General features: G+C 43.9%; 1 protein-coding gene across 9 annotated transcripts; it reads right to left on the reverse strand.

The window, feature by feature from the left end:
- On the reverse strand, positions 1-25,213 carry MRO (maestro). 9 transcript variants are annotated; one of them, XM_086682998.1, is made up of 8 exons: positions 25,082-25,213; positions 20,451-20,592; positions 10,067-10,169; positions 8,455-8,601; positions 7,311-7,493; positions 5,291-5,446; positions 4,099-4,206; positions 1-3,750 (listed from the first exon to the last, which is right to left on the reverse strand). In XM_086682998.1, the coding sequence occupies exons 3-8, from the start codon at positions 10,163-10,165 to the stop codon at positions 3,697-3,699; spliced, it is 747 nt and encodes a 248-aa protein (XP_086539124.1). In that variant the 5' UTR covers positions 10,166-10,169; positions 20,451-20,592; positions 25,082-25,213; the 3' UTR covers positions 1-3,696. The 9 variants fall into 9 exon arrangements, with proteins under 9 accessions (XP_086539124.1, XP_086539121.1, XP_086539126.1 ...); XM_086682995.1 differs by lacking the exon at positions 25,082-25,213 and adding an exon at positions 24,725-25,075; XM_086683000.1 differs by lacking the exon at positions 25,082-25,213 and adding an exon at positions 20,874-21,260.
- Between the last annotated feature and the right edge of the window lie 312 nt (positions 25,214-25,525).

Raw genomic sequence — 25,525 nt, forward strand, 5'->3', positions numbered from 1 at the left:
CAGGCATTTAATTTTTATTTTAAACAGCATTTTTGCATGTGTTCTATGATTACAAAAGTAATACATGGCTTATTGCAGAAAGCTTGGAAAACACAGAAAAGCAGAGATATGTATCTGCCTTATTTCTAGCACTATCTGCTAGCTGTCCTACACAGCTGCTGTTCCTCTCTTTATAAAACACACGCTTGTGTTTTTTATAGTATTTGAAGCATTCATTACTCTATGGACCGGCATTCCACTGGATTCTGTTGACACTGAGTACTGATCACCTGTGAGATTCCCAACTTCCTTGTCCTTCCCAACTCCCTTCTCTGTCCCTTTAAGAAAGACCCATGTTGTGAACAACCTGAAAGCAGGGACCAAGTTTCATGCATACCTCTACCCTGAGCCCTTAGCATGATAGCAAGAGAATATTCCTTTTCTTTCTTTAATTCACTCACTGTTCTTTATCTAGTGTTGAAAAATAAGAAATGCCAAAGCATTACCTTTAGACTGGCAAATTAATAGGCATCTTATGGCAAAAGGGATACTTTAAGGACATGAGCATAAAGGTAACCTGCAGTCTGGTTATGAGGAGAGAAATGACAGCCCTCATTTGTCAAGATGGGCTTCTCTGAAGAAGTAGTAGCTTCGGATGACTTTCTGACTTTTTTCTCCCCAAACAACATTTATTTACTGGGCATCTCCTGAATACCTTTGAAGTCATGTGACAGTTACAAAGCTATACAAGATAGGATCCTTCCTTCAGCAGCTTCAATCTAACAGGAGGAAAAAAGGCAGGTAGGTAAAACCTTGCAAATGAGATAAAACATGTTAAGTGGCCTAAGATTGTTAGAATGTTCTGGGAGTTCAGAGATGTGAGCTGAACTCGCATCTGATTGAGGGGATCAGGCATTGATCAGCCTTCGAGCAGGCATAAGTTATACATATGAAGTGTGTGTGTGTGTGTGTGTGTGTGTGTGTGTGTGTATGCATGGCTAGGCAAGGGAGGAAATTCGAAGCAAAAGGAACAGACTGAGCAAAGGCAAAGGAGTATAAGAGACTAAGAAGTGTTTACGGAAGAGAGAGGAGCCAAATTTGGCTACAGCAAAAAAGTAACAGAAGAAAAAGCTGGAAAGGAAGAGTGTGAACCCATGGCTGAGAGCCCGGAATAGCAAACTAGTTTGGACTCTACTCCCACTACAATTTGGAACTATTTAGTCATTCAGCAAATATTTCTTGATCATCTGCTACGTGCTAGGTGCTGTGATACATTTGGTGAGATACAAAAAGGAAAACAAGGCATGGCTTGCGGTTCAAAAGCAAGGTGTCCCTGCTCTCACCACAGAGCTCCATGATAACCTTCTAGAAATGTAGTTCAAACTCAAAGTGGACTTATTAAGAGCAAAATGAAACTGGCCAAAAGACAAATTAATGATAAGGAATCTTTTTTGGTTACTTATTGCTGAGTAATAAACTATCCCAAAAATTAATGATTTAAAACAACAATGATTTGATTTGATTAACCTGCTTACGATTCTGCAATTTTGGATGGGCTTCATGGAGATAGCTCATCTCTTTGCCACGGGGTGTCAGCTGGGGTAGCTTGAACAACTGAGGTCTGGCTGGAATGGCCAACTTGTATCGTACATCTGGACCTCATACTTCATTGTAGGTTGAGTTCCTCAGCTCTCCTCCACAGGGCATTGCATGTGGTTAGCTTGGTTTTCCTTCCAAAATGGTGGTCTCAGACATTCTTCCTTGTTTCTGGTAATCTGACTTCTTACATGGCACCTGGCTTCACCCGGAGCACAAAAAAGGAAGCTCTTAAAAAGTAGCTTATAATTGGCACGGTGGTATTTTCAGCATATTCTAATGGTTAAAGTGGGTCACAAAGTCAGCCCAGATTCAAGGGGAGGGGTCTACACAAGGGCATGAATATCAGGAGGCATGATTCTTTGGAGGCCACCAGAGTTACCAGTCTACCAGAAATCTTAAAGTCAATTCAACAGCATCTTCCACAATTTTAACCAGCTAACGGGCGTTAAGTACATAGATGTTTCTGCTCTACAGCACATAACCTGCCTGCCTCACTCTACCTCCACCTTTTTGCATGCTAGCAAAATGCAGTTCTCAAGCCACTATTGATCACTTAATCGAACTGCATCAGATTCTAAACGGACCTTGGAACATAGTTTCAAACAGGCCAACATCCGGGAAGGCAGAGGGCTCTCAGCTCAGAACCATCCCTCCTGCTCCTGAGCCTGTGTCACTCCCGAGAGCTCCCCAGGTCATGTACCCCAGCTTCAAAATAGGAAGAAAGAAAACCCATTTGTGCTCCAACTCCCCCTTCCGCCAACTGCCACATCCTTGTCTCTCCTAGGAGACAGCTCAGCCCTCATCTGTGTTACAAGGCCCTGTCTCTGGAGAGCCAGAGCAGAAGATTGAGTTCCTGGTTTTCAGAATGACATTAAGATCCCTCTACAGCCTTTATTACCCTCTTATGTTTTCCATTTCCCAGACTTGTCCAGTATAGTCTGAATGCCAAGTTCGGTGGTAATACCAGAATTTCTATAGGAGAAGCTTGGGAAGCAAACTGGTTGGATGGAAGGTCGGAGGGATGAAGATATTTTTCCTGAAATTTTTACAAGAGCCATGTGATCCCTCATAGGACTAGAATTGGTCACCAAAATTGACCTAATTAGCCAAGAGGTGACAAATACAAATATATACTCAGATCACAAATTTAATTAATAAAAATGTGTACTTAGCACATATAAAAGCAAAAGTTAACTGAGTTAAATAGAGCAGCAGCTAGGCAGTTTTTTTAATGTGTTTTTGTTTTGTTTTTTACATTTCTAACCATCTGTCAATTATTCCACATTGAAGCAGAATCACATTGTAATTAAATGTTCCAGCAGTCCGTCCATACAGATTTGAATTCTGGCTCCATCCATTCACTGGGTCATCTTGGGCAAGCTACTTAATTTCCCCGTGCCTTAGTTTTCCCACCTACAAAATGAAGATAGTAATAGTACTTTTCTCATAGGGTGTAAATAATACTTGCAAAGTGCTTAGTGTCCAATAAACATTCTCAATAAATGTTCCTTATTATTCCATACATTACTATGGGTTTTTTTAGCCCCGTGCTTTATAGATATTTTTTTTCTCTTTATTAATTCATGTTTGGAATGATCTAAAAGGCAATGACTGTTGAAGATTAGGAGAAGCTAAAGATACCCTCTAAACCCCCTTCTTGGTCCCTTGGCCAACTTTAAATAGATCTTGCCAACAAAAGGTATCAATACCAAAGTGTCAATAGCAGATTAAAAAAAAAAATACTTCAAATAATATTCTCCTAAGCCTCAGAAATTAAAAATAAAATTAAAAATAAAAGAGAGGTGACAGAGATGTACTTAAGAAGGAAAAGGCTGAGAAATAAGCACTGAATCTACACATACTTTAAATGTTTTAAACAAAGTGTGTACCTTCTCATCAAATTTGTATGGGGAGAAGATGATATATATAGAAGCAATTTAGAATTTGCTTGGGATATAATTATACAAATCCATGCAACTGCCATCATCTGTTCTCCCAGCATCCTGTTTGCTATTACAAACACAAGAGGCAAGCAGAAGCATCCAGAAGAGTTAAAAGAGGGGGACTCTCGGCCCCCTGCAAGGTGCTCACTGGAACAATTTCCCTGCTGCTCTGTGTTTACAGAATCCTATTTGCATAGAGGAACTGCAGGAGCTCTGGATGATAGTGGCTCTGAAAGAAATCAGCAAAAGTGCACGTGAGGGATGGATTCAATACGCTTCCTTGACTCTAGAAGGTGTAGATAGTTGTCAAGCACAGAGCATGAGGACGATCAATCTTCAGATTCTCAGAGGTGGAGATCGTTGCCTAATGATCTAAACTGGGAGTGCCAATAGATTTTGTGCACAGTCCTCGGGGCATTTTGTCATTTACACTGCATGATGGGTCAGTTACAATCGAAACATAATTGGCCTGAGTCATTTTATGGGGAGTGATTTCCTTGTGTGGCTGTCCACCTTCTGGGTTGACACCAGGAGGGCAGGGGCCTCTAGGAATTCTCTCCTACCCTCTTTCACTCACCAGCTGCCGGCAGAGTTTAGGGTTCCTTTGATCTGCTTCACTCTGGAAGCTGTATTCCTTTCTTTCTTTCAGATATGGAGAACAGGCTCGAAATGTTGTTTTGCAAGCCTGAGAAAAATAGTATTACCATCTTATTGTCAAAAACATTAGAGAGTTCTATAATCCAAGCAAGGAAGAGCATTGTACCCAATCTGTGGTCTGGGGGCTACTGAGGGTATAAAGGTAACTTCCAGAAGTTTCGAAGACATCAACCTCGTCTTGTTAACCAGGACATAGCACCCAGAACATGCCCAATCTCGTCTGCTCTCAGAAGCTAAGCAGGGTCAAGCCCGGTTAGTACTTGGATGGGAGACATCAACCTTAAAGGATTTTGCTTGTAAAGTGGCCATGTTTATAATTTGGGGCTGGTGGCAACAGCATAACTTTATAGTTTACCACAGCCCTTATTATTGTCCCATCAAAAGTAGTTCTGGATTCCTAAGTTTGATACCTCTCTCTCTGTCTCTGTCCCTCCTGTGTGCACTAACTTAAAGAAGACAAGTGTTCGATGGAAACTTTTGCTCTCAGTGGTTTTGAAATACTCCCCCACTTCAAAGCAGGCCTGCAGTTGATCCAACCTCGTTAGGATGTGTTTTCTCCAAGAATAAAACAAAAGCTCTACAGGGGACTGAGAAGCCAAAGGTGGGAAATCTATACCAGGCACAGTGAGAGCAGCTAATTGGCCTGAATTAATATCATTGTTATGTGGTCTACTGCCCCAGAGACTAGACCTGGGCCTCTCTGCCCCCACTCTCCATTAACCTGAGTTTATCTAGCATTGACACGTGCTGAGATTGGGCGGGTGGGAGAGGAGCAAATGGAAGATAACACTTAAAAAAAAAAAAAAAAAGATTTTATTTTTAAGTAGTCTCTACACCCAATGTGGGGCTTGAACTCATGACCCTGAGATCAAGAGTTGCACACTCACTGAGCCAGCCAGGCACCCTGGAAACCAGCACTCTGGCTCAGAGAGAGATGACACCCTGAGTAGACGCCTTTCTCAGGATTCACAGGGACGCACTGGCACAAGCAAGTACAGCATAACTGAACTGGCGGGAACAGAGGGTCCTGCATCCCAACAGGGCAGCGCCACAGCCCCCTTGATGAATGGCACAGAGCTTTCATGCAGTTAATTGGGGAATCCCAGACTTACCTTGGCCACCTGGGGATTTCTGTCCTGTAAATGTGTCAGGAGGGAATCTTGAGTCTGCTTAACCTGACTGGTGAAAAATCTCTTCCATTTCCGCCCAGCAAAGTCCGCCAATTGCCCAAACAGGACAAAGGCTGAATATCTCAGGTTGTCATTCTCCTGTGGATCCCCAGTAAAGAAAACAACAAAATCCAAGTCATTGCCCAAATGCAAGGGCATCAGAAAACAACACAGCCATTGATCTTTGTTGCATGGTAGGAGGTGGGTCACCAGATCCAGTCTAAAGTGCTTAGCTGGCTGAGATGGGGGACAGAGAGGAGACGGGCTGAGTCTTCAGTGAACGTCTTCTCTAGCAGACAAGAAGACTAGAATGGGGGAACTCTGTGCTAATCCCAGCTCCCCAGCTCTTTTCTTTATTAGACAGTGTTTTGGACATACAATACATTTATATGGTTCAAAATTCAAAATAACCAAATAGTTATATATATACATATATAACTATTATACATATATATGTATATACATATACATATATAACTATATACATATATATATATATGTAAGTCTCCTTCCTACCCCTTTCTGCCCGCCACTAATTTTCCCTCCCATGAATGAACAAAGCTATAAATTTTCTGTGTAGCCCTCCAGAAAATTAGGAAGAAACAGAATAAAATATATATTACATAGTCCTTTCTCACACTTTTACACAAATGGAAGCACACCATGCCACTGTTATGTACCTTGACTTGTAGCAAGGTTAAGTGTCTAATTCTGGATCTCGGCTCAGGTCAGGATCTCACGGTTTGTGAGTTTGAGCCCCGCGTCAGGCTTCTGTGCTGTCAGCGTGGAGCCTACTTGGGGTTCTCTCTCTCTCCCTCTCTCTCTGCCCCTCCCCTGCTTGCGCACTCACTCTCTCGCAAAATAAATAAGTGAACTTTAAAAAAATTACAGTCAACTATCATCATCTCCATCCTCACCAGGTATTAAAAAAATGATTGCACGGCAAATGAGTCCTGGAAATTAAGATGACACCTCCAGAGAGATTTCGAGACATCTCCCTGCAGATATCTGTTTACATTCCAGGGAGATAAAGTAGACACCTTCCTCTCCCTTCCCCAGAGATGACTGGTTCACATTCCAGAGCAAAGGTCTCTCCGTCTCTCTGTCTCTCTTAGTGGGAGGAGAGGCAAATGTGCCAGAAGCTCCTATATAAACTCCAGATTTTGTAATTTCAAGATTTTTCTTCCTCTCGTAGGGTGCAGGTTCATCTGGAGAATTAGGTGTGGGGAGCTCACGCAAGGTGCTCTGTGAGTAAATAAAAGCTCTGTTTCCTGTTCTACAGATATTATCTTTCTGTTAGAGAGAGAGAGAGAGAGACAGAGAGAGAGAGAGAGAGAGAGAGAGAGAGAGAGAGAGAGTGTACGTGTGTAACTGCAGTATCTCAGATCCAGACTAAACAGTGTACTTTCTGCTTAACCTGCCTGGTCACCTGGCCATAAAGAGCACAGTTCCTGTGATCAGAGGGCCTGGTTTCACATCCACTTGCTGGCTCTGTCAATCTTGGGCAAGTTACCTAACCTCTCTGTGCTGTGCTTTCCTTATTTATAAAGTGAAGATATTAACAGTGCCTACCTCACAGGGCTATTATCTGAGATAACCCACGAAAATTGCCTAGCCCCACGCCTGGCACACAGTCAGGGCTTGCTAAAGGCAGACTATGGTTATTGTCACATTTGCCAGAGAGCACCGAACGCACGTTGGCAATGCTATCACCATCTCCATCCTCATTGGACGTATATTCACTCCTCCATAAAAACAAAAACTCCTTAAGGGGTAGTGATGGAATGCTATTCTTTATATGTTTTCCATAACCCCCCGGTACAATACTAGGCTCGCAGTATGATTTCTTAATTAGTAAGTTAGTAATAGAGACCATGTTCTCTGAGCAACACAGCCAGGGCTCATGTTTCTAATCCCACTTCAACTTCAATAACCCAGAAATCTTCTGAATCATCTCGCTTACGTCATCTAGTAAAGTCCTGGCCTGGAGAGTGATGTCTATGAAGAAGGAGCCCAAACTTTTCCCCTGGATCTTGCCCAGGATGATGGTCAGAGTCTTCATGCTCTCGTGGATGACGTCAGCACTCACAGGGTCATACAGGCCATGCACCAGCAGGTCTAGGACAATTTTCTTATATTTTTTCACCTGTTAACAAGGTGTGAAAAGCATTAATATTCTAGCAACTGAGGAATTGCTCCCAGTGAGTTGAAAAGCAATCCCACTTCTAATCTTCCAATAAGCAAGGACCTGGACGAAGAGCATGGCTTTCTTCAGGAACTGCCACAACAACTCTTATTACTGTACAAATGCTTCCATCAACCTGACCCAAGAGCCAGCTCGGTCTTGGAAGAATAACCGAAAGAGCAATCTGGAGCTTGGCCTCTGAGCAGATGAGGCCAGCGAGGGCACATCAAGGAGTATGGAAGGCTGGATGATCTAGGCATCCGGGGCATAGTGGGTACTTTTATAGAAGATGAGACGGAATGGTCACGGAAGCTGATGGATACTGAAGGCAGAGGTGGGGATAACACCTTTTACCGAACAAGCGTAATTATTCAAAAATAAATCAAATTCACCCAAGAGGAGGATGTCCAGGTGTGTGTTAATCCCACCTGCAGCTCTGTTTCCCAAGTCTGATAATACTGAGGTGCGACAACTGTCGTATAACTGCAAATGAGTCACACCCTTGTACATTCTCCTTCCCTTGAGTGCGGAAGAAACCAGTGGCTTGTTTCCAGCCTACGGACTATGACAGTGGTGATGGGATATCATTCCCACGGTCACATTACATTACATGGGATTCCATCTTAGCAGACATGAGTGCTAGAGGCTTTCCTGCCGGCCTTGAAGATGTAAGCTCACAGGCTGTAAGGGGACAGGTGTCAGAAAGGAATGCAGGCTGGCCCATCTTGACTGCAGCCTCGTGAGATCCTGAGCGGAGGACCCAGCTAAGCTGTGCCTAAAGTCCTGACCCAAGGAACCTGCAAGATGATGACCACCAGGTGTGCGATGACCTGTCACCCAGCAGTAGAAAACCAGTACGTGAGGTGCCAGTGCTGGGGACTTCAGGCCGTCAGGCTGGCTGGGTGCCACCTTCCCCTCCTACCTTGTCAGGGGTCTCAGAGGCCATTGCTCCCAGGCCTCTCATTGCCATGTGACGCTTTTTAGCATTGGGGTCCTGGGCTCTTTCTGCCAAGATGAAAAACACGTTCTTCGGAGGCTCCTGCTTCTGGAGACTCACTGTCCAAGAGATCTGGGTAGTAAGTAAAAAATGTATTGATCTGGGGAGTGTTCAGAGTCATACCTATCCCAACCCCAAGCCCTCCCTCTAAAGAAAATTTCTGTGTTGCCTGCTCGATTCAGCCCTTCTTTGTCCACCCAAAGGCGCCTGATTTTTGCTGGAAATACATCAGTGGATCTACATAATGAAGAAAATGGATGGAAGAGGAAATACGTAGAGAAAAATAATGCAGGGCTGGTGTTGAGGTAGGTTGGGTGGGGCTTATGGCAGGTGCCCGAGGACCACTGAGGGTGTGCTAGAGCTCAGAAGAAAGGGGGCTTTAGACAGTTGATGTGAGCTGAGAACAGTGACCCTCCATAGGACAAGGAATGCTGTACTGCTTCCAACTCAAAGGAAAGAGTTTCCCTGACCCTTCTTTTCCCTCCAGCTCTTCCCCATTATTCTGCTCTACTTTGTAGCTGAACGTTTTGAAAAAGGTGTCTCTACTTGTTTTCTCCAATTCCTCTCTCCATTATCTCTTGAACCTTCTGGGATCAGGTTGATGGCCCCACTAATGTGGCTAAATCCAAGGGTTAACTCTCGGCACTCATCCTCCTCAACCTCTCAACAACACTTGACCTAGCTAGCAAAGCACATCTACAAACATTTCAGGGCACCTGAAGGATGTCCCACCCCAGGATGCACGCATCTGAGCAATTAAGATTAGGAAAAGAGGGGCGCCTGGGTGGCGCAGTCGGTTAGGCGTCCGACTTCAGCCAGGTCACGATCTCACGGTCCGTGAGTTCGAGCCCCGCGTCAGGCTCTGGGCTGATGGCTCGGAGCCTGGAGCCTGTTTCCGATGCTGTGTCTCCCTCTCTCTCTGCCCCTCCCCCGTTCATGCTCTGTTTCTCTCTGTCCCAAAAATAAATAAAAAATGTTGAAAAAAAAATTAAGATTAGGAAAAGAAATGTATAAAGAATGCAAATTGGGGAACACTGTGCAGCTGACACAGGAACCTACTTCAAGGACTAAACTCTAACTGCAGGGCAAGAATTGGGTTACCTCTGTAGTGAACATATGCTTCCAGGAAGGCCCCAGTGTTCTAGGCTTCACACACATGTACTGGAGTCAGAACCAAGGACAATGCACGATCCAGACAAAATCCAAGAAAAAGCCACCTCCTCACTATCCTTAGTAGTGAGGGGCTAGAGGCTGGACCCATGGCTCTATTGGGTATCTGGTTGATTACCAAGTCTCATCACTATTTCTCAATATTCATTGCACTTCATTCTATATTTTTGTTATTATTAAGTGTGCAGCAAGCTAAATTCTTCCCAGCTCATCTCGTTCTCCTGTAAACATTCTGTCTGAGTTATAAGAAGTGTCACCAAGCGTTTTTTTTCGAAAGGAGCCACCGGAACTAATGCAGACCAGGCAAGCACACTTTACAAAGTGGCTGGTAGGGAAGGACCTCTGTTTGTAACATGTGGTGACAGACCTTGGAAAAGAAAGACACCATTGACGTCCTTTTCTTCTTAGGCTGGGTGGTGGGGATCGGCAGGGGCTGGCCCAGGATTCTTCTTTGTGTTTGGTCCATGGGACTAAAAAACAAAACAAACAGACAAAAAACCCACCAGAATTGTCATATGAGCCACAAACACTCCTCCGAGCCTTGTCCTCGACAGGCAATGTCAAACAAAGCACTGTGCCGGGGTAAGGACACAAAGAAACAACATCCCTGAGGCTTGTCCTTGGGAACCAGTCCCCTTGGTGAGGAGATGGGACAGTCCTGTGGAAAGATAAAGAGCAGGAGGAAAAGGCAGCAGAGGCATCAATGGGCTGTCCCCTGATTCCCATTCCATCCCAGAGCCTCCCTGTATCAGAATCTCCAAAGAGATGAAATGAAGACTCTGGACCCCATCCACACAAATCCTCACGAGTGGAAGTAAAAAGTAAACTTTTTTTTTCACACAAAGTAAACTTTGTGTTTTTTAAAGTTTCCCACGAATGTATACTGGTACTGCATTTTAGAGGGGATCTTGATATCATCTCTTACAATTTTGAGACGCACATAACTTTCAGCGATCCTTACATCCTACAGATAACACTGGTAGCTCAGATGCTCAAACGCATACATACAGGATAGGCACTACCTCTTTGTAACGAATGATCTTTGTAATGCAGTGTCCTTTAATAGTTGTAACTTGCTATTTAATACAAGCAAGTTACACATAGATATTACAAGTATACAGCTACAGGATAATTACTACGCAGTCATTAAAAAGGATATTGGGCAAAAACACTAAAAAAAACTCAAAAAAAGAAAAATCTATATAGATGATATATGTTAATAAACATCCTTTTTTGGAAGGAAAAAAGGAATATTGGGCAGACCTACATATGCTAAAATGATCTCCAAAACATGCTATTGAGTGAAAGCTGGAAATCAGTATGCTACTGTTTGTGTAAAAAGAACAGAAAGGGAAATATATACATGCACACATATGCTTGCGTATGTAAAGAGAACAGGGAAGAAAACCCAAGAAACTTTAACAAAAATTGTCTTTGGGGGTAGAAATCTGAAAAACCGGGGTAGGAAGAAGACTTGCTTATTCATACTTTTTTTCTATATCTACAGTATTTGTAATTTTACCATGGGTATATATTATTTAAAATATACATTATAGGAGCATCTGGGTGGCTCAGTCAGTTGGGCATCTGACTTCAGCTCAGGTCATGACCTCATGGTTCATGAGCTTGAGCCCCACATCAGGCTCACTGCTGTCAGCATGGAGCCTGTTTTGGATCCTCTGCCCCCCTCTCTCTCTGCTCCTCCCCCCATTCATGTTTTCTCTCTCTCTCTCTCTCTCAAAAATAAACATTAAAAAAATATATATATATTATAAATAAATACAGCCCACAAAGTGATTCTGATCTACAGCCTGATTTGAGGTGCACTAGTATAAACAGTATAAACCAGTGTGAACTAGTATAAACCAGTGCTTCTCAAACTTTAATGTGCACTTGAGTCATGAGAGGATCTTGTTAAAATGCAGATTCACTCAGTGAAGGTTTCAGATGCTGCCTTTCTTATAATCTCCTAGGGGGGGCGCCATTGTTGCCGGTATGAGGACCACATTTTGAGGGCAAGGTGTAAAGTTAAGAGCCACAAGAATCAAGAGAGGACTGTGGGCTGGAACAGCTGGTAGAGACCCTGCATGTCGGTGAACTTTACAGAAGAGGCATTCAGCACACGGAATACAATCAATAATATCAATAAATAATACAATCAATAAATTGTCAAGTGACTGTGTTGCATACCTGAAACTAATATTACATTGTATGTTAATTATATTCCAATTAAAAAACAATATGGGGGGGGAGAGGGAATGGGGAAAATGGGTGATGGGCACTGAGGAGGGCACTTGTTGGGAAGAGCACTGGGTGTTGTATGTAAGTGATGAATCATGGGAATCTACTCCCGAAGCCAAGAGCACACTGTATACACTGTATGTTAGCTAACCTGACAATAAGTTATATTTTAAAAAATAAGCAAGTAAAAATTATATGTATTAATATATTAATAAATTAAATAAATAATAAATTAATAAAATTTAATAAATTTATTAATTTAATAAATTAATATAATAAATATAATAAATAATAAAATGAATTAATAAAAATTATATATATATATATATATATATATATATATATATATATGAGCCACCTGGGTGGCTCAGTCGGGTAAGTGTCCAACTCTTGATTTCGGCTCAGTTCATGATCTCACGGTTCATGAGATTGAGCCCCACATCAGGTTCTGTGCTGACAGTGCAGAGCCTGCTTGGGATTCTCTCTCCCTCTCTCTCTGCCCCTTCCCCACTCTCTCTCTTTCTCAAAATAAATAAATAAACTTAAAAAAAAAACAAATATAACAATAATGAATCTGGCAAAAAATACTTAATCAAGTTGGTTAACAAAGCCCAAAATTAACAGCAAAAAATACAAGAATAAAAATAAAGGAGAGGCAGAAGCATATTTGACGCATTGGGATTCCAGTGGGGTTCCATGTAGCTAGTGTCCTGGTAGCAGCGGTAACAACAATTACAATAGGAGAATGTAAAAAAGAAGGCAACAGAAAGTAGTTAAAGGCCGGCTGTGTGGGGTTTTTGACTGCTAAAGCGATCAGTTTCAATTCTATTTTGTACCTAAGAGTGAACTGTTGATTTTTTCTAAAAGAGGTGAAATCCATGTACCACACAACTATTTTAACAATGTTGCACAACTACCACCTCTATCTGGTCCTAAAACTTTCTCATCACCCCAAAAAGAAAACCCCATACCCACGACGAAGTCACTTCCCATGCTGCCCTCACTGCAGTCCCTGGCAATCATTTTTATGCCTTCTGTCCCTATGGATTTACCTATTCTGGGTATTTTATATAGAATCATACGATATTGTAACCTTTTGTGTCTAGCCTTTTTCTTGGTATAATGTTTCTGAGGTTCAACCATGTAATAGCATTTATTGGTATGTCATTCTTTCTTATGTCTGGATAATATTCCATGACAGGCATACCTCATTTTATTACACTTTGCTTTACTGCAGTTCACAGATACTGTGTTTTCTATAAATTGAAGATTTGTGACAACCCTGTGTCAAGGAAGTCTAGTGGTGCCATTTTCCCAGTAGTATTTGTTCACTTCGTGTCTCTGTGTCCCATTGGGTGACTCTTGTGATATTCCGAACGTTTTCATTATTATTATATTTCTTCTGATGATTTGTGATCAGTGATTATGACTTGCTGAAAACACAGATGACGGTTTCTTAGCAATAAAGTATCTTTTTAATTAACGTGTATATTTTGTTAGACATAATGCTATTGCACATTTAACAGACTATAGTATAGTGTAAGCATAATTTTTATATGCACTGGGAAACCAAAAATTCATTTGACTCACTTTATTGTAATATTCACTTTATTGAGCGTTCTGGAACCTGACCCACAATATCTCCAAGGTAGGCCTAGATATGGATATACCACATTTGTTTATCCATTCATTTCATTGTTGATAGATACTTGGGTTATATTCACCTCCTAACTATTAAGAACAGCACTGCTGTCAGCACTGGTGTGCTCCCAATTCCTTTGGGTCTATCCGTAAGAGTGGAATTGCTGAGTCATGTGGTAATTCAATGTTTAACTTTTTGAGGAATCCCCAAGTGGCTGCACCAATTTACATTTCTACCAGTGATGTGCATGGGTTCCAATTTCTCCACATCACCAGTTGTTATTTTCCAATAACAACCGATTGATTATCATCATCATCATCATCATCATCATCATTTCCATCCTAGTGCATGTGAAGTGGCATGTCCATGTGGGTTTGATTAGCACTTCCCTAGTGACTAATGGCATCGTTTTGTGCCCTTGTTGGTGATTTCAATATCTTTTCCAGAAAAATGTCTATTCAAATCTTTGCCTGTTTGTTAAATGGGCTGCTTGTTTTTGAGTTGTAGATTTCTTGTTTTTTTTTTTGTTTTGTTTTGTTTTTTTTGAGAGAGAGAGACAGAGTGTGTGGGGGAGGCACAGAGAGAGAGGGAGACACAGAATCCAAAGCAGGCTCCAGGCTCTGAGCTGCCCGACGTGGGACTCGAACCCATGAACCGTGAGATCATGACCTGAGCCAAAGTTGGACGCTTAACCCACTGAGCCACCCAGGTGCCCCTAGATTTCTTAATATATTCTGGATCCTAGGCCCTCATCAAATATGCGATTTACAAATATTTTTTGCCACTCTGTAGGTTGTCTTCAAGTTCTTGACAATGTCTTTTGATGCACAATCGTTTTCAATTTTGATGAAGTCTAATTTATCTATTTTCATGGCTGTTGTCGCTCATGCTTTTAATGATCTGAGGATCCACTGCCAGATCCAAAGTCATGAAGACTTACCCCTGTTTTCTTCCAAGATTTTTGTAGTTTCAGCTCTTATGTTTAGATTGTTGATCCATTTTGAGGCCATTTTTGTATACGGTATGTGGTAGGAGTCTAACTTCATCAGAACCATTGATTTTTGTTTTGGTTTAAAAATTTTTTTGGTAGGAGAAATGCTATTCAGGTGCTGCAGGAGTTCTTCAACCCCAGCTGCAATAAAATCACCTGAGGAACTTTTAATGTCCTAATGCACTGGCTGTACCAGAGACCGAGTCTGTCACCATCTCAGGCATCGGTAATTTTTAAAACTCACCGAGTAATTCCAATGGGCAGTCACTGAGCTAGCGTGACTAGTGACCAATAACCTTGGTTTGCCCTGCAATATTGTGATCTATAGTAAATATATACTTGGTCTTTGTCCCCATTCCTGGCACAGAGCTCCCAAAACCCTTAGAATTTCCTAAGTGGTCACAGTGATCGAGGCATCTTTTGTCATGTTAATGAGGCTGCTTTCAGAAAGCTCTTTCTCACCAAAGGATAAAGCTGGTTGCCAGGGGAATTGGAGGGTTGGAAACTTCAGTCCCACCCCCTCCTCTTGGGAGGCCAGAGAGGCTGCAGATAGAATTCAACAACCAACTGCCAATGATTTAATCATGGTGCCAAGGTAAAATGAAGCCTCTACAAAAACCCAAAAGCATGGCGTTCAGAGAGCCTCTGGATTGTTGAACAAGTAGAGATTTGGGGAGAGTGGCACGCTCAGAGGGGGCATAGAAGCTTTCCGCCCTTGCCCCATACCTTACCCTCTGTATCTCCCATTGGCTTTTCCTGAGTTACATCCTTTTATAATAAACCGATGACTCAGTAAATAAAATGTTCCTCTTGAGTTTTGTGAGCCGTTCTAGCAAATTCATCAAACCTAAGGAGGGGAATGTGGGAACATCCAATATAGCTGGTTGGTCACAAGCACAGGTGACACCCCATACTTGCCATTAGCATCTAAAGTAAAGGGAGAGGGGACTGCCTTGTGGGGCTGAGCCCCTAACCTGTGGATGTGACAGGAGATAATGTCAGAATTGAATTGAATTCTAGGACAACTAGTCAGTATCTGCTGAGAACTGGAGAATTGATTGGTGGTATGGTAAAAATACACACTGACCCTGGCCCTGGGGGGTCCCCTGGGACATGGGATTTTAAATGCTAAGACCAGGAAAGTCCTGGGGAAACCTGGACATGTTGGCCACCCTATCTACTCTACTCGAGCTGCAAACTTATTTAAACACAGGTGGCTGACAAAACCCAGCCCTGTTAAACAGCTGTGCTTTGGAACATTTGACTCTGACCTGAAGCGTGCGAGGATCTGGTTTCTCCACTGTCTTTGCCCCTCCATCCCTGCTGGTTTCTGTAATGCTCTCTTGGTCAGAAGACACTGGAGAGATCCATGAAAACACGCCTTCATGTCCAGCCCCTAGTCTCTATTTCTTCTACATCTCTGGCCAGCAGACCTCCCCTCACTACTACAATGGGGATCTCAGATAAAAGCCCAGAAAAAAATCACCCCACCGATTAGCAATATCGTCTGTGTTTGAATAAAGGCATTCCCATAAGCTTTACGAGACATGAAGCCAGCGGTCCTCACACCTGAACATGCACTAGAATTGCCTGGAGGGCTTCTTAAAACAGAGTCCCAGACCTGATTCCCAGAGTTTTTGATTCTGTACATCTGAAGGATGACCCCAAATCTACATTTCTTTCTTTTTTTTTTTTTTAAGTTTATTTATTCTGAGAGAGAGAGGGAGAGAGAGAGAGAGAGAGAGAGAGAGAGCAGGAGCGGGGGAGGTGAGGAGAGAGAAAGATAATCCCAAGCAGGCTCCGCAGTGCTGTCAGCGCACAGTTGGATACGGGGATTAATCTCAAGGACTGTGGGATCGTGACCTGAACTGACATCGAGTCAGATGCTTAACCAACTGAGCCACTCAGGCATACCTCAAACCTACGTTTCTAACAAGCTCCCAGGTGATACTGGGATGCTATTGGCCTGGGGACCATACCTTGAAAACACTTCATTAAGAGAAAGAAACTAGAGTATTACTATGCCAGTCTTCTCCAGAATGAAAGGATTTAAAAATTCACACTGTGACAGAACTTGCTTGGTTGCTCCCTTGGGTGGTTTTCTGCACACAACCCGCTGTTGCACTAGAACCTGACACTCCTTGGGTTGAATGCTCCAGATCAGAGTTGACGAGTGTCTGACCGTGGGTAGGCGGAGCTTAAAAGAAGCAAAGTTCCTCAAGCTGAGGGCTGCTCACTTTGGGGGGGTGGGGGTTGTGGCACAAGCCTCATGATAAAATGGCTACTGTCTCTGGTTCCGGGGCAGAAGAAAATCATGCCTGAGGCTTCTCTCCACTGAGAGAGAATTCTCTTGTAGGATTAGCATAGCAAGTAAGTCTTTTAGCCATCCAAAACATCTCCAGGCTTCAGAAGCCAAGCAGCCAGCCCTGTCACTTCTTTTTTTATATGTATATATTTTATTAGGAGACAGCACAAGCGAGGGAGTGGCAGAGAGAGAGGGAGACAGAGAATCCCAAGCAGAGAGAGAGGGAGACAGAGAATCTCAAGCAGAATCTCCATGCTATCAGCCCAGTGCCCGACATGGGGCTTGAACTCAGGAACCGTGAGATCATGACCTGAGCCGAAGTCAAGAGTCGGATGCTTACCCCACTGAGCCACGTGGGCACCCCCCGTCACTTCTTAATAGGCACCTCTAGAGTTTAAGGTCACAGAAGGCTCTCAAGCAGTGCCAAGTTTGTGAGTGTTGAGTGCTCTTCATTGCATATTCAGTATGTGGTTAGAAAAACACGCAGGACCCCACCTCTAGCTCACCACCTCTGCTAGCAAGCCCTGCCTACCTCCCTACCTCCCCCATCATAAGGTAAAAACTGTGATGTAGCTCAAACTTGCAGATTGTCGGGGCTCATCTTGATCTCTGGTGCAGGAAAAGCAAAGTATTTCTCACAGTGTTGGCTGGGCCTCCTACGTTAGAGCCCCCTGCAGTGCTTGTTATAAACCCCAGGCCTAGCCCAGAATTACTGGACCAGAATCCCAGAGTGCGCAGGGCCCGAGCACTGCATTTTCTACGCTGTGTGACGGCACACACACTGGTATGGGTTCTCTACAATAGAACATAAATGACTCCAGAGTTGGCATACTCACACATCAGGAGAGACCCCAGAAGTCAGAGGAGCAGCTGGGGCCAAGAGGGTAGAAGAGAGGGGACAGTGTCGGTGACTTTGCAGAGAACAAGGTGTTGACTGCATATGTTCATGAAGCACACTGAATTTTGTTCACAATAGAATTAAAATCACCCTGAGCTGCACAGGCAATGATTCATACATGTTTCTTAAAAAGTTTCCTTAGAAAAGAAAACAAACATAAAAGTGATTGGGGGGTCCCCAAAACCCCCACCTGGAGCCCTGTGACGCTTGAGCCTACAGCTGCCGCTGCCCACATGCACTCCTTCCCATCTCCTTTCTGACACTTAAGTCCTTTAGACCCAATCCAGTCAAACAAAAGAAAAATTTCCATCTGTTGCAATACAGGGTCTCAGAGAGGAGCATTTTAAACAGACTATGAATAAACATATTATGTATATGGATTCAGAGATTTTTTTTTTTTTACTGGTTATTTATTTTTGAAGGAGAGAGAGAAAGAGACAGAGTGTCAGCAGGGGAGGGGCAGAAAGAGAGGCAGACACAGAATCCGAAGCAGGCTCCAGGCCCTGAGCTGTCAGCACGGAGCTGGACGCGGGGCTCCCACTCACAAACCCCGAGATCATGACCTGAGCCGAAGTCGTCTAGACGCCCAACTGACTGAGCCACCCAGGCACCCTGGATTCAGAGATTTCTTAGATTTCTGTTCTAACTCCATCTGCAAGCCCAGTCACCCCCACGCTTTGCTATGAGGAATTAGGGTTTTCTGGCGGGTTGCCCTGGTCAGCACAGGCGCCTAGACCAGTGGGACTGGGTCTGGGAGGCCACCTGGCCACTTTGAAGCCAATGGCATGGCTCTGCTTATAGTTTCATTCATCCCTGTGTGCATTCTTCAACCCACTCTTCTTCTTCCGGGAAGTCCTTCCTGAGCGTGCTAATGCCCTGTTCCCCTGGTTTTTGCCTTTTCTGAGACCCTGGAGCTTGTCTTCGTCACCATGTTGTGATTCCACCTGGTCTTCCGAAACAGACATGGATTTAGGGTGATGTAGAAAACTGCTTTGTGGGGCGCCTGGGTGGCTCAGTCGGTTGAGGGTCCAACTCTTGGTTTCGGCTCAGGTCACGATCAGGTCTCGGTTCACGGGATTGAGCCCTGTGTTGGGTTCTGCACTGTTGAGGAACCTGCTTGGGATTCTCTCTCTCTCTCCCTCTTCCTCTGCCCCTTCCCCTTGCATGCTCTCTCTCCCTTTCAAAAATAAAGAAATAAAGTCTAAAAACAAGAAAAAAGAAAAAAAATTGCTTTGTGTTTTAGGTTGACTCCCAGATTCTGACTCAAAATATAAGGTTTATGGTCAATAATCCTTTAACTTAGTGAAGCCAAAAGGTATATTATAAAGGCCAAAATTACAAAATACTTTGATCATTTCTGTAAAACAAGGGGAAGAAACTGGTAGATTTCTCCCAATCCTCCCAACACTGACCTTATTGATGATAATAATAATATTAATAGTTACCATTTATTGGGTACTGTGTATGCTGGGCATTATATTTAGCACTTTGTATACACTGCAGGAGATGCTTTTCAGCGGACCTCTGCTGAGCCAACGTGCCAGGTTCCCTGTATTCTCCAGGCCCAACCAATGCTTGTGGCCCACAGTGTTTGCTCCTCACTTCTGTTCCACTAGCCCTTACAAGCTTACCAAGAACCAGTTTCTGACAGCTGTGCTGGTTATGGTAACCGTGACAGTTAAGTGTTGTAGACATCGATGAAATATGAATACACAAAGAAAGGAAGTTGTTTCTATGAAAGCAAAATGGAATGTTTTGGAAGGATTCAACAACGGGAAAGCTGCCACGTAGAATCGGTGTGGACGGTAAACGTTTGCAAAGAGTCTTAGCGGAACAGTTGGAATTTGAATCACTCTGCAGAAGTGACTTTACGTGTGTCTCCCCCCGGTGCCCTTAAGCTCTCATTCTACCGACAGAAACCAAAACCAGAATTCACAGAAGAAGCATTATGCGTGTGCCTTATGCAAGACAGCTCAAAACCCGCCAGCTAGTGGATCCATATTCGAAGAAAAGACCATAGCCCTACATCAAAGACGGGGAAATTCTATATTTTAAGGTAAGATATTTGAGATAAGCATCATCTTTTCTGAATCTTTGCTTCAATAGGCTTCTTCCATGAGCTCTTCAGTCCCAATCTTTCAAATAAGAGGCTTTTCCCGCATTTGATTTAATTTCCACAGTCATCTTGAGAAGTCGGTTTAATTATGTCCACTTTAGAAAAAAGGGAAATGGAGCTTAGAGTCATGTAAACGACTCCTGTCAAATAGCTCGAGGTGGCACAGTAGAGTCCCAGCACCACATCTGTACTACCCTTCACTAAGCCTGTGTCCGGCTCCCAGGTGGCGACAGGCGTGCTCACCAGGCAAGGACACGCTGTGTCCACACTTCGGTTTGAAGCACCAATATCTCGTCTTCAGTCCCCTCCCTTCCTAAAACTCTTTGATGACTTGATATAATGATCTATAATCTATCTACTGGTCACAGCTGGATTGACATAGTTGGTGAAAAGAAAAAAAGATTGGCTTCATGGTCAGCGTTGCCCACTTGAGTTTTACGAAGAGAACAACTCCTCCAGATGCCAGGGACCCGAATGGCATTCCACAAAGGCCTGGGGAACCCTGATAGACCTCCTCCCGCGGCTGAGTCCCCGCCCCCCGCGCGCAGCGGGCCTTACCTGTGGCGGTCACGTGGTCAAGTGCAGCAGGTGCGGCTGGAGCCTGGGGTCCCGGGCTACTCCGATATCCGCTGTTTCCGGGGGAGGGGGGCGGGGGTCGCCAGCTGGGATGACTCGGCTCAATTTTCCCAGCTCTGAAGTCCTAACATAGAAGAAAGGAAATGGGACGGTGAAACAGATCTGTTCAGGATCACGGGTCAGCTACAGAGTGTTGGAAATTGAGAATTATAGGGAAAAAGGAAAGTTTCGATGATGGTATTGGGGTGGGGAAGGGAATTGTCCCCCGAATACCGGCGAGATTGTTCCTAGTGGTTGCAAGCATTACTTGTGTCCTTTACTTTCCCAAAGTGTGCTGAGGTGTCGTTCCCCCTTCCCCTTGCTGTGTTGTCCCCGTATTCTTCCCTCATTCCGAGTCTCACCCACACTTTGTAAAGAAAGGACTGCAATTCTGGGCTCTTCCCCTGCACCAAACCAAAGGGCTCTGCCCGGAGCGGTTTCCCCCGTGACGCCACCAGATGGCAGCATCACTCAATGGACGGGTTCCAGGCTGGGGACACAGCCGCAGGCCTTCCTTCCCTAATCCCGTTAGAGCCGCATTTAATCTAAGGATGGGACACTGTGTTCCAGGCCAAGCAGCTTCTTTGTGACTGATTGGTGCACCAACAGCTAGAGCTCTAACGCTGACGCCCCTCTCTGCTCAACAGACACCATCGGTCCTGAAAGGACCGATTTAAACTGTTGATTTATTGGTAAAACAAACAAAACGAAAAACTGGGAATAATAGTACTTCCTCCTTCCCTGGACTTCCCAGAGATCTACTTATCAGTAACTACTTATTGTCTGGCCTTGTGTTTGGCAAGATGGGCAATAGGTTCTAAAAGAAAAAAGTTACATTTTCAAAGCTCTAGGAGTTTATTGTTATGCTAATAAATGTTTATTGGATATTTCTCTGTGCCAAACATTGAGATAAATATTACACAGAATATCTCACTTGATTCCTACAACAAACCTAAGTACTTTTATTGTGACCCCCATATTAAGGATGGGGAAACTGAGGCACAGAGAGATAACCTTGCCAAATGTCATGCAATTAATTGGTGGCAGAGTTAGAGTTCAACTGCAGGCAGAGTTCAGACTCTTAGCCACCATGCAATGCAACGGGCAAGTTTGGGAAATCCAATTAGGACATATGCAGACGATATAACTAAAGAAGTACGTCAGAGTGGAAGGTTGAAAGAAAAAGCGGAGAGAAGGAGAAGTAATGCTCTTGAGAAAACAAGAACAATTAAGCTAACACAAAACCCTCTCTGGACTGGGCCCACTGCACACTCGTGGTGACCTCTGAGAATGCAGTTTCAACAGTGACAGAGAAGGCAAGCCAGACCACAGAGCTACGAGGCTATGTGGAAAGAGGAAATTGAGATGTCTTGCTGCAAAAGGAAGGCAGTAAATAGACTAGAAGAGACAGCAAGGTCAAGCAAAGGCGTTCTGGTTTTCTTGCGTGCTTTTTAGAATAGAATTGAGCCTGGCCGTGTTTGAAAGCAGTTGCAAGGGAGACTTGGATCGTGCAAGTGGCAGAAAGTCGAAGAGGAAGAGGCAAAAAAACAAAAACAAAAACAAAAACAAAAACGGAACAAAACACGGGGGAGGGTAGTCCGGGGCACAGAGGAGGAGGGGGAGGAGGGAGAGAGATGCCCCCCTTTTGTCTGAAACTGGGAGGCAGCTGCAGGGCTGGAGGTACATTAACACACACATGAGAAAGATGAGCAAGTTTAATTCTTCCGAATTAGCCGTCGTCTTTTCTGTAAAAGCAGAGTTCAGTTAGCTCCCAAAAGTGGGAATAAGACTTGGGAGGACGTTTTCTTATGCTGAACGAATCCATATAGTGCTTAGAATGACCAAAAAGCAGATAAAATTAAATCAGGCAACAGAGGCTGCTGGAGAAGGGAAATCCCTGCCAAATCTCACTGGGGCACCAGGACTGAGTCACCCGCTGCATGGACAGGAGCACAGCGACACCATATACGACCCCTATGTTTAAAGTTTCTTTTGTATTCAGGTTTTAAAGTATTTGACAGAGAAATAGCATCTTCCTCATTTGCCAAATGGGCAGAACCCACACGCATGCCCAGGAAACTTACTGACCCAACTCCAGCTGTGTTAAACATGTCCCACGAAGGGCATGGGCACAGCCAACGGCCCCACAGAGTTGCAGACACAGCACAAACTTGGGAAGCAGCGACATTAGGACATGGTGCCCAACAGGGCTAAGCTTCTCCTAATGTGGCCTTGGGTCACAGCACAATTCTTCTGGGAATTAGGAAGTTTCTTTGATAATTTGATTGCAACATATTGATACACTGATGACATGATGTCCTTCATGCACCATCATTATTTAATTTTATTGTTTGATGACCCTATTTTCATTCTTAATTAATATTTCCTTATACGCAAAAGTACATTATTGGGGCTGATGTAAGCAAAGAAATCAAAAAGGATAATTACTTAGTCTGCATTACTGATGAAAAGGGGAACAGGCAGAACTAAATCAATCAACAGTTCACTCTCCCTTCAGACTTGGGAAATTAGAACAAATAGTTACCGATCAAATGGCTTTTCTCCAGTGTGAGCATCACCAGAGGCCCCTCCTTCTGTGATGGAGCCTTGTCTCGGCAGGAAACTTACCTAAGAGGGAGGGTTTTCATTTCCTCCCTCTCATCTTCTTTTAAGAAATCCCTCTGGGTCAGGCCAAACCCTGTCTTGATTTTCACTTCCAAAAAGAAATAAAATCGGCTGCCTACCCAGGCACAGATTGGGAATACCAACTTCTCATCCATTCATTGTTCATTCTTCACATGTTTATTGAGATCCTACTTTCCTCAAGGCACAGTGCTCGCCAGTTGACAAAATACTCAGACTGTGCCAGGAGCCAGGAGAGAGAGGAGCAGAGACATGGTCTCATGTGTCCGTAGAGAGGAGCTGACAAGGAGCATGGAGTCAAAGGGCAGTCCATCAGGATATCCTTCACAAAGGAAGGAGCATCTGTACCCGGACTTACCAGAAACAGTTCGGAAGAGGGAGACAGAGAAGAAAAGCATTCCAGGAGGCAGGTGCAGCATGGGTTTGGGAGCCCAGGTGGATGACCCAGATGCGAGAGGGAGCCTTGTGCTTCCCAGACTCTTCCAGAAGCCACCTGCAGCAATGGCAGAGCCCAGAGCCGGCTCTCCTCAAACCTCAGCACTGTGTGCTTCCCAGTCTACTACATCTCTGTCTTGTTTTCTCATAAAAGCCATGGTCTTTTTGTCTCACATCTTTGAATAAAGTAAATGCCAGAGGGAGAAGCACCGAGTTTATTCCTTGGCTTCAAATACCCTCCAGCCCAAGGAAGTGGGAGCCTCGTGATACCCAGGTGGGAGCCTCGCGATACCCAGGCTCTCCAGCTGGGCAGCCTCTAAGGACAGAACGTTGCTGTCAGTTATTTGCTCATCTAATTCACTGTCTGACTGTCCTGCCTTCTGTTTTCCTGACTTTATTACTTGACAGTCATTATCAGTGCCCCAGTGTACGAATAAGTTCAAACTCCTCCTTAAGTAGCCTGAGATGATCTCTGAAAATGGTTCTCTACTCTCTTGAACCTGAAAACCCTGACAAATCATGCAAATCAAGAGGTTAAAATCTCTGTGTTTACTTTGAGAACGTCCATGAAACAGCCCAATCAAAGGTATGTATATCCGAAAAGCCACTGAGTCCCTGAAAGATGTCACTTTATAGAAGCAATGCATGCCACTCCATCATTACTATGGTGTGGGGCTCAGGCCAGAAAATGGGGTTAGACACAGGTCAGTGGCCCCAAAATCGTACTGCGTGTGCTGAAAAATGCAGAGAGTAATGATGAACTTAAAGAGTTTAGATATTGATTCATCGGTCATTGAGCTCAGCCAGGTGAACAAGGCCTCAAAAATGTGCCTCTGGATTTACAGAGCTCAGGGTCAGATTAACCCCCATATAAACTCCTCCTGCCATACTGGGACGATCCTTACTGAAAAGAACAGATCATTGCACTGAAGAAACATCTTCCCAGAAGAAACTGGAAAAACAACAACAACAACAACAACAACAACAAACAACAACAACAACTTATGGTCCATTCAGCATAAAATAAATGTCAACAAAGGTTTTTTTTTGTTTTTTGGCTTTTTTGAGAGAGAACAAATGAGTGAGGGGCAGAGAGAAAGAGGGAGAGAGAGAGAGAGAGAGAGAGAAGTGGGGCTCACCTGAAGCAGGGCTCGTGCTCTCCGAGGCAGGGCTTGTGCTCACCCAATGTGGGGCTCAAACTCACAAACTGTGAGATCACGACCTGAGCCAAAGTCAGACGTTTAACTGACTGAGCCACCCAGGTGCCCCTTTGCCAATGAAGGTTTTTTTAAAAAGTTCAAGCTTAACACTTTTCCTATCTGAACATGAATTATGCCCACACCATCACTCATACCCCTACTTCCAAAAACTAATCATCAATGCCTATGAACATCTTTCAATCTAACTGGTTAAATCTATAGCAATCAATGAACTGTGTTGAACTACAGTGTTTAATAGAATCGGCTGAATGCAGAAAATGCTCTGTACTGTCTTACCTGAGCTAGGCAGTGAGGAGAGCACTCATCCTGACAAGAGATGAATGTAACTAATCCCAGGAACATCGCCGTCCTTTAAAGGAGCCGGGGGCCGGCCAAACTGCATTTTGTCCTTGAAAATGGAACATAGAATGAATTACACTTTTATCACAAGAGGGAAATACATAATAAGACCTTTGTAGGCTATCTACCCCTGATAATTGCTAGAGATACATTTCATGCGGTTTTGCAAACTTTGAAGACTCCCACATTAGTTTCCTATTTTACAGGGGCCCAGTGAGAAAGCTACATGCACTTTATTGTTGAAGACAATAGACAGCACTCTGGGAGGCCTGATCAACCTCACAGATTCGACCGTGCGTCATTGGCCCTGCTTTTAACAGTCCAAAGCATTCTTATGCTGTTTGTCAGGTTGTCCCCTCAGTCCTAGGAGGGGGTCAAGTA

The sequence above is a fragment of the Puma concolor genome, chromosome D3, assembly GCF_028749965.1.
Source record: "Puma concolor isolate L17-30 chromosome D3, mPumCon1.1.hap2, whole genome shotgun sequence".
Classification (NCBI taxonomy): Eukaryota; Metazoa; Chordata; class Mammalia; order Carnivora; family Felidae; genus Puma; species Puma concolor.

Coding starts and splice junctions, on each gene's coding strand:
- MRO (XM_086682992.1), bottom strand. CDS start 17,818: ATGCAGTCAACACCTTGTTCTCTGCAAAGTCACCGACACTGTCCCCTC. Junction 10,170..17,714: donor TCTGGGGTCTCTCCTGATGT/GTGAGTATGCCA, acceptor TTTGTTTTTTAG/TCCCATGGACCAAACACAAA. Junction 4,207..5,290: donor GAAATCCCCAGGTGGCCAAG/GTAAGTCTGGGA, acceptor TATTTTTCTCAG/GCTTGCAAAACAACATTTCG.